The following is a 15,042-nucleotide window of genomic DNA, read 5'->3' on the forward strand; positions in this document are numbered from 1 at the left end:
CAGCAACTGGAGCTAGGGTTTGTAATCTTGGAGACTTGCAAATTAGATATCATAGGATGCCACATATACATATATATATATATATATATATATATATATATATATATATATATATATATATATATATATATATATATATATATATATATATATATATATATATATATATATATATATATATATATATATATATATAAGACCGTAGGGCGCACCATGTGAAAGGACATAGTCTCTGTAGCTGGTTCTATTTCTGTATTCAACACATACTCAAGGTGCACCCCATGATAGGCTGCGGAAGCCCTCTGCTTGCGCCGCAAAAAAACAACATGGTGTGTATTCAAAAATACAATTGAAGCAAAACTGAGTTCCGTTGTGTTTTTTTTTTTTTCACCTTTCCCCCATGCCCACTACACTATAAATTCTTAAATCGGTTCAAGGTTTGGGATCTGAAACATTCCATTTTACTTGCTGAAAAAAATGCAAGCAGTAATGGTATTATGTTTAATTTAATAGATAAACGGTAAAACCGTCTGCATTTATATAGCGCTTTTCAAGTCAATGAAGACCTCCCAAAGCACTTTACAATGTGCTTTACACTTACCCATTCACACACACACTCACACATAAATATGTTTTTCTTTTTTAAGTTTTCTTTTTACAATGCTTATATGTTTGCTTCTTTATCAATATTGAAAAGTTTTTCTTATATACTTTTTTTTGCAACGAGGAAAAAAATAAAACTATGGAGGATTGTCTGTTATTTTGTATAATTTTGTCCCTCGAGAGAGAAGGCTAATGGGAGGGCTTTGAGAACGGGTTGGACTTTCTTATCTGAAGGCTTTTCTCCCTGTCCTCTTCAGAAGTTCAAAATCCATTGATGTCTTCTCTTTTTACTGTGTCTACTGAACTGTAAACATAATACTTTCATTTGTCTTTCTCGCCAGTCTCTGCCATGCACTTGCGGTATTTCCCAGACAAGGACCATGGCGATGTTGGACGGTACCTACAGTGAGGCTGATACCAACAGTCTTGCCGGGTACACCGAAGAGCCCATGGTGCCCGAGGAGGAGGTGGAAGAAATGAACGCTGTTTTGGAAAAAACGGAACCTATGGTGGTTCATTTGTCAGTGAGCAGTGAGTCTACTACCACAAAGAAGAAGAAGAGCCTGCGTACCCTGAACATCATTCAAAACACACATGCCATTGACAAATATTCACGTATGATTTTTCCTGGATCATACATTTTTTTTAACCTTATCTATTGGTCTGTCTATTGCTGAACAGTGTTTGCAGCCATTGGGAAAACACAGTGTAAAAGTAGAACACATGTTCTGTTCAAATATCTATTTATGAACTAATTATTAAAAACTGATCTTGTTCTTTTGGTTCTGAGGTCGGTTATTGAATACAACAAAAATCGGTTACGATAGAGTAAGACTGATTCGGTATCGATCCTCCCTAACCTCTGAGTGTCACGTTTGGGGGGTGTACCCAAATGCAGGGAAGCTTGAACGGAGGCCGGTGCACTCAACAAAGGATTGTATTTATTAGCCAGGTGCAATGAACAAAAGCAAACCAGATATTAAAACAACTAGGAAAGTGTCCAAACCTGATAGGTAACAGAAAATAATACGACGTGGCATGGAAATGGCAATGACTTGACCCCGGGTGGTGTCCAAGGGTCAGGGTAATCACCATCAGGAGTGTTGGGTAAAGGCATGCCCAGTTGCACACCCCCTGGTTGGCACCCTCTGGTAAAGGGTGGCATGCCAGACACTGACATTACCTCCCTCTAAAGGGTTGGAGGCCAGGCGGAACAAAAAGAAAAGAAACCCCCCCCAAAAAATTGCAGACGCTGTAACAGACAGTCCTATGTCAGAACAGGGGATGTCTGAGGGTCCTTGTCAGTCCCCACTGAAACAAGGACCAGAACCGATGACGAGATACAAAAGCTGCCGGAAGATACTTCCCTCAATGCCAGCACACGGTACAGAAGAGGCTGAGGGATAACACAAAAAGAAGCGCAAGTAAAAAATTATCTGCTGTTTTAAATATGTCCACTTGGTTTCGCCAAAACCTGGCGCCACTAACAAAGCAACTGTAGCTGTATTTCTCTCTCTCTGTCTTTTCTCTCTGTCTTTTCTCTCTCTCTCTCCCTCTCTCTCTCCTTCCCTCTCCCTATGCTTCCTCTCTTTCTCTTTCTTTTTTTCTTACTTTAGTCTCAATCTCTTTTTTCTCTTCCTCTCAGTCTTTTCTGTCTCTTTATTTTTTATTTTTTTCTCTCTCTTTATTTGATTCACTTTTTCTCTTTTTGGATGTGTCTTTTTTTCTCCTTTTCTCTCCCTTTGTCTCTCAATCTCATTATCTCTTCTCTCCTTTTGTTTCACTCTGTTTCTTTCTCATAAAAATGTTTTCCTCCAGTGAAGAAATGCGTTGTGTTTAGAGATCCTATCTATTTAGAGATCCTATGTCATCTGTGATTATAATATGTAGGATCGGTTACTTATGTAGACTGAATGATAAAGCATAACGACCAAGCAAAACAAAGCTAAAAATTTGGAGTTGACATTCTTTTACTGATCTAAAGCCTTTTCCTATGTTATATACATCTCTATCGGTTTAGTGATTACAATGTAGATTTGGGCTTACTATTATTATTTTCACTGTTATAATTGGTCCGGGCCTCAAAACTATTGTCAGACCTTAAGCGGTCAATGGTACAGAAATATTGGTGGCCAGTGGTTCATAGGACAATTTGAAACACGAGCAATAGAAAGTAAACAAAACTTTACTTGTGTATTTTGTAACCACACTCGCTGTAACTCTGCTGCGAGCTGTAGTTGTCCACTGGCCGATCTGACAACTGCTTGATTCCATGACTGCCTTGAGCCAGGAGTTTTTTCTACGCGTGCAGATCCGCATGCTCCTGTATCGCATTAAAAAAATCGTGGGTTTGCCATTTAACAAAAGTGTGATTATTGCTTTTTGACCCTCTTTCTCAAGCCAAGACATGTTCATCTGTTAGCCCTTAATCACAAAAAGCCTTAAAGGGCTGCACGGACCACAGACTATTACAGACTATAGGCTATTATTACACCATTCCCTGATCTAAAACCTACAAAACCTCAGCATAAGGAAAATGAAAAAACCTTGAGAAGGGATCGCACATGAAGTAATCCCCCCTGCAGGATACCCAGGCTGCAACGGATCTTGCAATACACAGACATTGTCAACATGAAATATAGAATATAAGTGATATGTATATATGTATATATATATATATATATATATATATATATATATATATATATATATATATATATATCATCTCATTTCATCTCCCATCTCATTAGCTCTACCGCTTATCCTCATTAGGGTCGCGGGGGGCTGGAGCCCATCCCAGCCATCTCCGGGCAGTGGGCAGGGGACACCCTGAACTGGTTGCCAGCCAATCGCAGGGCACACAGGGAGCATACTGTAGTATCCTTCTATAATAATCAGGTCACAAAAAACACTTTTGTTTGTAATCAAAATGGACTCAAAAGAAGAGAAAAAAAAACAGTCGTGTTATGACTAAGGCAGTCTAACAGGGTAACCAAGATATGGGAATAAATTGGATGATGAATTATTATTTTTAGTGTATTTTAGAGCTGATTTAACTCGGACCGACCCAGTAACATGAGAAAGGGTTAAGAAAAACGACTTCTGACTTCGTTTGTTGTTGTTTTTTCCCCAGATTTTTGCGTGTAATTAGCGGGGACAAAAAGCCCCCGATCCAACCCTTAATGCCTAGTGCCAAGCAGGGAGGCGGTGGGTATCAATGTTGTAAGTCTTGGGCATGACTCAGCCAAGACTCATACCCGTGACCTCACAACAAATAGGCCACCGGGCCGGTCTATCTATCTACCTATCAATCTACCCTGGTCACATCCCTTGAGAGGGGTGACCGACAGCAAGACAAACACATACAAAAACAAAGAAAATTAAAAAAAAAAAAAGGGGGGGGGGAAGTAGCATAAAACACAATCAAAATTTTTTGGACCATGGCCAACCAAAATGCCTTAACACCCATATAAGTTAAGCACCTCGGCACCTAAGTTGGTCATGCTTTCGTCCCTCCAGATGAAACGGGACACAAGAGAGCGACCATGTCACTCGGGTCAGGGTGACACAACACACTCTTTTGTTCAACAGCAGGGCCCAACAGCTTTCACTGATTTACCCCTGCCGCATCATACGGGTGCCCTGCCCATCCCACAGAACGCGTCTAAACATCCCACAATCCTCTTACAACACAGAGCTCTCACTTCCACTATATTTAGACCTCTTTCCTGCAGTGCACTCATAACACCATTCATCCACATCAACCGCGACCTTCCTCTTGGTCTCCTTCCATTTACTTCTACTCTGTAGATCCTCTTCAACATTCGCTCCTCATCCATCCTCTCTATGTGTCCAAACCAACCATGTACTCTCTTATCCACACGCTTGCTCAGTTCCACTACCACTCCAGTTCTGTCTCTCACAATTTCATTTCTCCATCTATCCAATCTTGTCACTCCTAACATACTCCTCAAACACTACTACTTTTGACATTTTACGATGAAAGCAGATTTTACCCAGGGTCACTGAACGCAACGTAACGGTTGCCCAACCCAAGCAGCGAAAGCTTCACTTCCTGTCTGCTTCAAGTCACAACAAGACGTCTGAGCTAGAGGTAAGATCGGGCCCAAAAAAAGCACCCGAGCCCGACGCAGGCCCGAGGGGTATTAAACCCGACCCGGACCCGGCCCGACTAATTAACTGGATTTGCTGGCCCGGCCCGAGGGGGCCCGAAATTACATATTTTATTTATTTATGATAACAAAGTAAACTCTGCCTTTTGTTACAACATCTAGGCCTAAGTTAAATAAAACTGTATAAACATTTACATCTTTTATATTTCTGTGTCTGCACTGCAATCTGTCATTGACGGTTTTTTTTTTGAGGTAGCGAAAACATTTAAAGGCGTCCGTCATTTTGACGACTTGATCATTGGGCCATAATCCACAGCAGCAGCAGTAGTAGTACGCCTTTAAGATTTTAGCGCAGCACTTTCATTGAGGGGGTGTTGACATGTTGTGCCCTTTTCCGACTCCTATGCAAATTAGCCCCCCCCCTGATCGTATTCTATATAAAACGCTTATTAAAACAATAAAGCGAGCTAATTAGAGTAATTGGGAGATCCTAGTCTATATAACGCGTTTATTTAAACAATAAAGCGCGATCGTATTCTACAAATTGCGTTTTTTAACGCGGATGAAAATCTCACCAACGTCAATGTACGCTTCCGACAAAAGCGATCGTATTCTATATAATACGCTTTAAAACAAAATAAAGCGAGCTAATTATAATCATTGGGAGATCGCGTTTATTTAAACAATAAAGCGCGATCGTATTTTACAAAATGCGTTTTTTAACGCGGATGGAAAAGTCACCAACGTCAATGTACGCTTCCGACAAAAGCGATCACATTCTATAAAATACGCTTTAAAACAAAATAAAGCGAGCTAATTATCATCATTGGGAGATCGCGTTTATTTAAACAATAAAGCGCGATCGTATTTTACAAAATGCGTTTTTTAACGCGGATGGAAAAGTCACCAACGTCACTGTACGCTATGATTTCCGCAATCACAACTAATTGTACACAAATAATATTGATTTGATTTACTATAATATCCGTATGTAATGTCTTTTTTATTGTGAATGAAACCCTGGTTGCATTGGATCCCGCGGTGTAAACAAATTGTTGTTTTTTTCATCTAAAATCGGAGGGGGGGAGGAATTTCCATAGGAGTCGGAAAAATAGCGATTACAGCTCCTTCTCCGTTTTATCCAAATTATTTATTTTATAACAAGTATTCCTTGGTCTAGTATCCATACATAGTTTAAGTATATATTTTAATGAACATTTAACACATTATTAATTAATTTAAAAAAAAAAAAAAAAAAAAAGCAGGACCGAACCCGACCCGACCCGACCGTATGACTGACATTTCAGGGCCCGACCCGGCCCGAAATTGCCTCGGGTTCGGGTTCGGGTTCGGGCTCGGGCCATAAATCTTACCTCTAGTCTGAGCAGGACCACGCCGAGTCTCCCGTTGCTGACAAACACTGCGTAACTTGTAAGTCTCACTTAATGCTATTATTGTTTTTCATGAATTACCCACCATATCATAATTACATTTTAGGAAAAAACTTGTCTGTGATATGTACCGCTCAAAACACAACTTTTCGTATTTTTTTACAGTAGCCTACTGTATGCTGTCCGTATGAAGTAATTATTTCCCACATTGACTCATCTTCTTTACTACAGTCTAATATTACAATAATGTTCAAGATGAAATCAACAACGTTCATAGATTCTGTTTCAACTGAGCAGTTCTTTGTCATTTAATGCACAGTAGCCTTTGAGAACTGTACTTTTAAGACCAAATCAAATTACTCCGAAAATCCTCCATCAACCCCAATAAGGATTATAAATTATAGTCTTTAATATTGTCATCTTGCACTTGTCTAAATTTAGACTTTTTAATGCATTGCTGTTAAACTTGAAAGCTTGAATTGGCGGATAAAACACATAGGCGCAATTTTTAGGTTAACCCTTTAGGTACCATAAATGTAGCACTCCGCCCATTAAAAAAAAAAGATCATTCTGTATTATTGCCCCTTTTTCAGTTCACAATAAAGTTTCGAAATCTTAAAACTATCCATTAACATTGTATAGTGTATCCAGAAAGTAATCACAGCACTTATTTCAAATTTGGTTATTTTACATACCTGTCAACCTCCACGGCTCCATGCCTGTACAAACTCGTATTTTCCCTTACAAAATACAAATTAATCTTCACCATATTTTTTTTTTTTTTTGGAATGATGCATGATGGTAAATCCCCAGGCGGCCGACGCATGCGCACAGCAGCATCAAACCGCTCGCTCCGTTTGCGACGAAAAAAACGATGCCGAGATCGAGGCTACCGCGGCAAACTCGTTAGACTTGACTGATTTGCTGTTTCGTGATAGTCTGTGTTTACCGGATGGAACTCATAATTGACAAATTTGCGTTTTTCCGCACAGACTTTCTTGTACGTCGTACACATCTTAATATGCATAATGTACTTTGTACGGCAAAAACGTACAGGTTGACAGGTATGATTTTACAACCAAAGGTAAGATCTTGGGCCCGAGCCCAAACCCAGCCCGTGCTTGGGCTTCTCTTTGGCCGCAGTTCGGCGCCAAAATGCGCACTTCAGCGGCTATGTTGCTATCCAGATAAGAACATACTTACCAAGCTATCAGTTTGACTCCAAATCACTAAATCAAATAAAATCTTCATCCTCAGTGTCACGGTGGAAGCTGCGCCGCTTCCTCGTTCCACCTCTACGACGCTTACAACAGACAACAGTTTTGCTCCTCGCCAATTGCTTACAAGCTTCACAAGCTTTCTGCTTATCGGCTTCATATTTCACTAATTGCATTTTGTAATCTGCAGAATATGCTTTGAAATGTTAAAAGTTGATTTTTTTCTTTATTAAGTATGTGTGTTCAGTTACCAATGTCCTTCTGACTTCAAAGCACCCTTATGCTTTGTTTTCCACCACAGTATCTGCTTTTATATTTTGTATTAGCAAAACTGTTCTGGAAGGAATACGTTAGGCAGAAGAAATGGGGGTGGGGAAAAAGTTCTGTTGAGTGACTTTGCTCATCCCTGCAGTTTTTTTTCCATTTCCTTTTGTTAGTGTAGCATGGAAATTGTGAAAGTAGGTGGAGGCCTACTTCGAAAATAGTACAAACGCTAACCCAAAACCGAAGAAAGATGAAAAAAAAGAGTTTATTCAAAGGCGTTTAGGAAATGCACGTACTTGCACGCGTATCATGAACGAGCTGACAGAGGCTACAATGATGAAACAACCCAGGTAAAAAAAAGTTTCAAAATTCCGCACAGTTCCTTTAATAATTTATTTTTAATGTATGTTTGTACTAGTAAGGTCAAGTAAATTAGTGTTTCATTAAATGAGTGAAAATTTCATAAGGGCTCGATGAGCTGGAGCAGGTCTCATATTCCTCTGTCTTCCACAATGTGGCAAGCAGTTTTTACTGACCATCTAAATTATGGCTTCATCAATTACTTGCTCTCTGTAAACACCATGGTTTCTCACAGACATGCTACCTCTCACCCTTTCCTTGAATGCCAAGTACAGTTTCATATCAATTTTATTTGTGTCGCACTTTTGATACGATAAGACTCATAGTGCCGATAATCCCTCAACAAGACAGCTCCTGGCCAAACAAATCCTACATTTCACCTTCAATAGGGAAAAATTACACTTCTTATATTACTATTATTCCCCAAATTATTGTTATTATTGTTTTTATTTATTATTATTAATAGTGCATGTGAACAACCTCAAATATTTACCCAAAACAAACATATATGTTAAGCCCTGTGCACACCCGGCGCCACCAATTGCGGAAAGCATTTTGGTTTTGGGGGACGTACTATAAGGCAGGGGTGGGCAAACCCTGTGCTTGAGAGACTTACGTCCTGCATGTTTTTGAGTTTCCCTACTCTAATTCCAGTTGAATGCTTGGACAAAGCATCAACTCAGTACGGGATGGAAATCAGCACAGAAAAAAACAAAAGTAATAATCAACAATCCCCCACCACAAACATCACCTTCAACCACCAAGAGCTTGAAACTGTCACCAAATTGAAATATCTTCATGCCTTCCTATCAGAAGACTGATCAGAACCAGAAATGGCCAGGATAGGTCAAACCACAGCCACACTTGCCAGACTTAAACCCACTTGGAGGGATAAGAACATACTGTAGCAGTGAAATCAAAGATCAGCCCACCCAAGGACACACTCTACTGAAAGAAAACTGGATGTAGTAATGAGGGGGGTCTGGGCAGCGCGTATGCTATCTTACTCATATAACGTCGGGTATGTCAGCGGACACTAGTGCGGACTCTCCTGCTTCCTAAAGCACATACTATGTGAGAGAGAGTGAGTGTTTTTGCTAGCTTTTATATATTTGAAACAATGGATATGAATATATGTAAGTGGCTTTAAAAACAGTCAGTCTATGTCGCCAGCATAGATATTGTAAGTACAAGAAAAGAAAAATGTGATTCATTTAATACCAATTATTATGTAACCTTACACAAACGATGACCTAAAAGGGGGTGGCGGGAGGAATTAAGCAAAAAAGAAAAAAAAGGAGTCGGATTTGGGCACAACACCGGCTCGGGAGCTTTTATACCCGTGGTCCACACGAGAAAATGACGCGGAAATGATGCGATGAGGAAGCGGAACAGTCGCCGGCGTCTGTTTTGCGGGCATACCACCGATGAACAGCGGGTTGGCCAATTTTGCACGTTTTCCATCGCGGGCAACCACGGGCAAAAAAAACGCAAAATTTTAGCCTTGATTCAGCCGCAAACGGCTGTGTGACCGGCCCCTAAGGCGAGATAGCCTAAGTTTATTAATAATTACGTTTATTAGACTCTGGCGGCACCATTTGAACCTCGGCGGCCCGCCAGAATTTTCTGATGATAAGTGAAACACTGACCATGCATTTATCTCATCTCATCTCATCAGCTACACACACCGCTTATCCTCAGTAGGGTCGCGGGGGTGCTGGAGCCCATCCCAGCAATCATCGGGCAGTGGGCAGGGGACACCCTGAACTGGTTGCCAGCCAATCGCAGACCATGCATTTATGTTGTATACTAATCATATTAAGTCTGACAATTACACTTTCAGCCTTTTAACTTGACTGCTGATCATGACTGAGCAAGAGCAGCAAACCTTCAAGGAAAGACTGGAAGAGGCACTCGCTTGGATGAAGACTGCTCAAGAGAGGCTAAAGGAAAACGATAACACCCAAGGTCCCTTGAATGCCCTTGAAGCCAGACTTAGAGAAACAGAGGTGAGACCCATTTACTCTGCTTGACACTGTCCTCTATTTTGTATGGGTAAAATAAAGTCAGTACTTAAAAAACAAAAAAACATTTATTGTCCAGAACAATTGGTAGAACCCTCACATGTTATCAATCAACAGTTATTCATTACTTATGCACAGTTTGAATGTCGGGTACATGTTGTTAACTTGTTATATTTAAGACTTACATTTTTGGGATGTCTGGTACCAATTAGGCACTCCGGAGGCCTTGCCACAGAATCTTGTATGAAGATGGAAAAAGTTACAAAGCCATTTTGGGGCCTTTTTGCCAATGTGGTAAACTGTACAAAAGTCTCTGATCAACACTTCACTGTTTAACCCACAAGTCACTACATCCTTTTTTTCTTACATTAGGATCCAAACAATACAAAATACTTTGCATGAAACATCAGAGACGATTTTCTTTTTTTTTTTGAACAGCAGCTCAGATCAGTGTTCCTCAATCGGCATGCCGCAGACCGTAATTCCATGAGACCATGTCTAGTGTGCTGCAGGAAATTGTCCAATATAGTCTAAGAGCTCAGTTTGTATGTTTTAATTTATTTATTTTTACTATGTGCGTGCGTGTGTTTGTGTCTGTGTGCGTGCACACTCATGCTTTTCAGTTCATATCTTCATAGATCTTTTGCCATTCCCACTTACTTTCCACTCAAGAAGATTCATGTAAATGTTAGGATGCTAGAATGGGTGGAATACATGTAGCAGTATGACATTCCAAGTTGTCTATACACTTCAGCTCAGCATTCTAATAAAAGGAAAATGCTGCTATAATTTAAAAATCGAGAGTTGCAAGAACCTATAAAGGGCACCCACAATCTGTGCCACTCGGGGCTCTATCTCAGTGGGGTATATAAAAAAAACTTTGCTTCTTCATTATGAAAAATGAAAATTCCATAGGAAGCAAAACAAATTGGACATATTTTCTCCAACTAGTAGAGGGAGCCTTTTGTAAAATCAGATGATTTATAACTTGATCATGTTTTTTCCAAGGCTGAACTGTGTGCTATGTTCTCTAACAATTACCATGAATCTCATTTGAGTTATTTCAGTAGGATTTATTAACCATTTAATCCAGTGTGGTAAAACAAATATAAAAAGGAAAATTAGAAGCCCTGCTACCACCATTTGCCTTTTAGTAGTTTGAGTGTTCTTCTCTAGTTTTCAAAGAGTATAGACCTACTTTAAAATATTGGATTAAACACTAAGGGAAAAAGGGCAAAAGTTGTAAAAGACGGAAATCGGGAAAAATTGGAGCTCGCTTTGTTCCTTTTAACATTTACAGAATTTGGCTTCAATAAATAACTCCTCATTTTTATAGCTCTGGCTGAAAAGTATAACCTTTTTATCAAATTTGTAGGTACTGAGACAAATTCTGTTAAATCGCAAAATACCTTTTGCACTGTTGCAAATTGCTTAAAAATAGCATTGTTTTCAGATCAGGGGATGGTGTTATAAAAGTCTGTAGTTTGCAATAATTTGTGGTCTGTGCAGCCCTTTGAGTCTCCTTGTCATTAAGGGCTTCACAAATAAACATGACTTGACTTAAGTTAAATTCATGTTGTCATGGCAACAGAATTTGGTGAGAAACCATTAAGTTCCTGTTGTAATATTAAAAAGGCCTAAACACTCCTCTAAACCAAAATTAGGAAGATTGGAAATTCTGAAGTTCTGCATCTCTCCTATTTTTCAGTCACATGAATATTTTTAACAGGCTTACAATGAATTCTGTCTTGGCCCAATATATTTTTGATCGATTGTTTGAACGATCCTTGGATATAAAAGTCTGAGAAAGGTATCAATCAACATTCAAATTAATGACATTTAAAAATGGGGTGGGAAGAAGCCTTAAGCCCCGTGTCCCCAGTGGCGAACAGCATTTTGCTTCTGGCCTCGGGTTTTTACAGGCACTTTTTGGAGGAAAACGTCGTGGCGACAATGGAGCAGGGTACCAAACATGTTTAATATTTCTGGTGCTTTATAAATGGTTTACTTATTTAACTTATTTCGGATTTGTACAAAAATTCATTGAAATTTATCTAAAACAGATTAGGCACTGTGCTTCGTCGGTAGAGATATTGATCCGTTAATAAACATTTGTCCACATTTTACGAACAGGCCAAAAAAATAACAAATTAAAATCAAGCACTGCATTTTCACTCATCTTCTTTACCTGTTAGAGTTTAATTTTCAGCTTCCTCCAATTGTGAAACGTTGATTTATTTATTTTCAATTCTCTCACGGATGCTCGGTTTCCATGTTCTTCCGCCTAGGTGATGGCCTCCAGTTTAAATTGTGTTTCGTAGGCGTGTCTCCGCCATATTCAGGTTTTTTTCATACAACATGTCCCGGAGAACTCGCATGGCCGTTCTTTTATATACACACCCACACCTCGCCCTTTAGCTGTGACGCCCACTACACTTCACTTTAGCAGTACTTTACTGTCCCAGCTACGTCCGCCGCCTTCCATGACACACTGGGCGCAAAGCGCGATAGGGCGCAGAGCACGATTTAAAGAAGATCTGAGACTGTTATGTGTGTCTTATGGTCATGAAAATACATTAAACATTTTTCATCCCCCTAAACCAGCAAGACGGACATTAGCAGCAGTAGAACAGTAACCAAAAAACATATATGATGTCTAAATTGTAAAGTAAATTTAGTGGTCAACCGCAAAGTTTGTAAGATACACGAGATATTAGTGTATAAAATGTACAATGCCTTAAAACAGCATTGTACGTATGTTACTTGAATCCTACAGAGGCGAGTCAGACTCTGTTTCGTTCAACGGTCCGATGTGCTCTTTAAATGTTGGTGCGTCACCGCCATGATAAGTAAGGTCTACTTTACAAACTTTGCAAGTAGTCTTTTTATTGGCGGTATCCATGCTAAAATGCTTCTAAACTTAAGAAGTTCTGTTACATATAGTTAATGGTCTTTTTGTATCTTTATGTTACCGCTCAAGACATAGGCACAATTGTGCATGCGCTACTCTAAGCAGAGTTTATATTCATGTAGAGATGCATCTGTTGGAAAAACGTATCTGACAATAGTCGATAATGAAATCCAGTGTGCGCTTTTTCTATAATTGATTATTGCCGACAACATCAATAAATTGTTGCGGGCATCTTGCTTCTGGGTGGCGATGGTCGGTAAAAAAAAATAGCATTTTTTTTTTAACTAATAAGCAGAAGAGAATCCTTCAAAAACTATTGTTAATTGTAAGTGGGCCTAAAATATCTTAATATGGATCATTTTAAAGCAATAAATGATCATGTTACTTATTGCTGGCATGCATAGTTTGAGGTGACCATAACATGTTTAAAATGAAATATTTTCTCTTTAAAGTATTTGTAATTACAATGCCCAAATTCAAAGTTCAAAGAGCCTTTAAGGACTTTTTTCACCACGCCTTAATGGTTTTATCTTACTTTTATCATCGGTGTTCCGATCACCGAGTATTAAGCTTGAGGAAAAGAGGCAGGGGTTGGAAAATGAATTTTCACGTATGCTTGAGATTTTCTCTAATTGTAAAATGAAAATGGTAAAAATTAGAGATTGACTGTTTCAAATGCAGTCCAAATGCCAACCCAAACCCCCAAAAAGATGAAAAAAAATAAGTTTATTAAAGCCAGACATTTACATGGATGCACAAAAGAAGCAACTCAAGACTTACATACCCTAACTTTAATCATTCTTTACTAGTGAATTGCTGTAATTAACTCAATCTTTTCAATTTTTAAGAAAATTCACCAATCTGAGCATGATGGACTTATGAAGACAGACATGGCACTGGCCGCAGCTGAACCTCTTTTGGCAAGCGACGATGAAAATCTCAAGACCCAGACCCACGCTGAGATCAAAGACTTGAAAAGCTTTTGGGAAGAAACAAATACCCACATCATTCACTGCCACAGGTGCTTTATTATTGCAGATGATTTTTTTTCTGTATTTGTTAAAAAGTATAGCAACACTATATACATCAAAATAAGAGTAAAGTTTGTGTCTCAAAATCATATTTATGCATGTAGTTATATATTATAGAGTATTTTTCTCTTTGGTCTAAATTCAGTGCTTAGGTCTTTGGGTGTTATGCTTTGCTTCTCCATGGTCCCTGTGGGGTCTTAAAAACTTGAAAACATCATACATTTCATAAACGCAAATAAAAGCTTTGAAAAGGTCTTCAATTTTGATTACAAATCTTAAATTTAACTCCAGTGTACTCGCTTGCAGGTTTTTTTGTCATATCATTCGCTATTTCGGTTAATTTGTTGATTGGGTAATACAGTGTTTTTCAACCTCTTTTGAGCCTAGTCATGTTTTTTACATTGGAAAAGTTTTGCGGCACAACACTAACCAAAAATGTTGTAAAATTACACCGAACAGTATGTTTAATTACAATATAATTTATAATACCCCAGTTTTCACAGCACAGACACTTGAAAATGACATAATATTTGCAGAAAATGATTCATAAATGTTTTATAAAATTTTAAAAAGTGACATCGGATAATTTCTCACAGCACACCTGACGATCTCTCATGCCACATTAGTCTGTCGCAGCACAGTGGTTGAAAAACACTGGGGTTATAAACATGTTTATATTTTTGCCGCTGCGCTTTTGTTCGCTGTGGAAGGGTGGGGTGTCTGTCGATCTACATTGAACTTTTACCCATTTTAAAGTTTTAAGTTGTTTATACTAAGCAACTTTAATAAAAAAAAACACAGAATCCTTCAACAAAATGTAAAGTAAAAATATTTACTCTTCAGTTCAATAACAAATACAGTATGAAATTCAAGGATAAACAATTGCCTTTTTTAAACACGTAACAAATTTAAAGTGAAATAAAGGATCTCTGAAAAAAGTAAATATTTGCTGATCTGCAAAAAATAAGACATGCAAAACCTTTTTAGATTTTTACACATTAAAAATATTTAAAGTAATAAAAACTGAATCCCTGAAAAAATGCTAAACATAACTTAAAAATATTAACTGTACAGTGGTATAAAACTATAAAATTCAAAAGAAAATAAC

At 38.5% G+C, this 15,042-nt stretch overlaps 2 protein-coding genes across 4 annotated transcripts in view; both read left to right on the top strand.

The window, feature by feature from the left end:
- Positions 1-1,385, top strand: part of gabrr2a (gamma-aminobutyric acid type A receptor subunit rho2a) — a 46,632-nt gene extending 45,247 nt beyond the window's left edge. For both annotated transcript variants that reach the window (XM_088355195.1, XM_088355196.1), the window contains exon 9: positions 945-1,385. In XM_088355195.1, the coding sequence (XP_088211321.1) occupies positions 945-1,280 (336 nt within the window). In that variant the 3' untranslated portion in view covers positions 1,281-1,385. The remainder of the gene's footprint in view (positions 1-944) is intronic.
- Positions 1,386-4,622: 3,237 nt separating this feature from the next.
- The window catches only part of LOC148351491 (nesprin-3-like), a 28,061-nt gene continuing 17,641 nt past the window's right edge, over positions 4,623-15,042 (top strand). For both annotated transcript variants that reach the window (XM_088355193.1, XM_088355194.1), the window contains exons 1-4: positions 4,623-4,704; positions 6,115-6,167; positions 9,812-9,977; positions 13,752-13,924. In XM_088355193.1, the coding sequence (XP_088211319.1) occupies positions 9,834-9,977; positions 13,752-13,924 (317 nt within the window). In that variant the 5' untranslated portion in view covers positions 4,623-4,704; positions 6,115-6,167; positions 9,812-9,833. The remainder of the gene's footprint in view (positions 4,705-6,114; positions 6,168-9,811; positions 9,978-13,751; positions 13,925-15,042) is intronic.

Source organism: Urocampus carinirostris, chromosome 15, assembly GCF_059441175.1.
Source record: "Urocampus carinirostris isolate Australia breed hairy pipefish chromosome 15, RoL_Ucar_1.0, whole genome shotgun sequence".
Lineage (NCBI taxonomy): Eukaryota > Metazoa > Chordata > Actinopteri > Syngnathiformes > Syngnathidae > Urocampus > Urocampus carinirostris.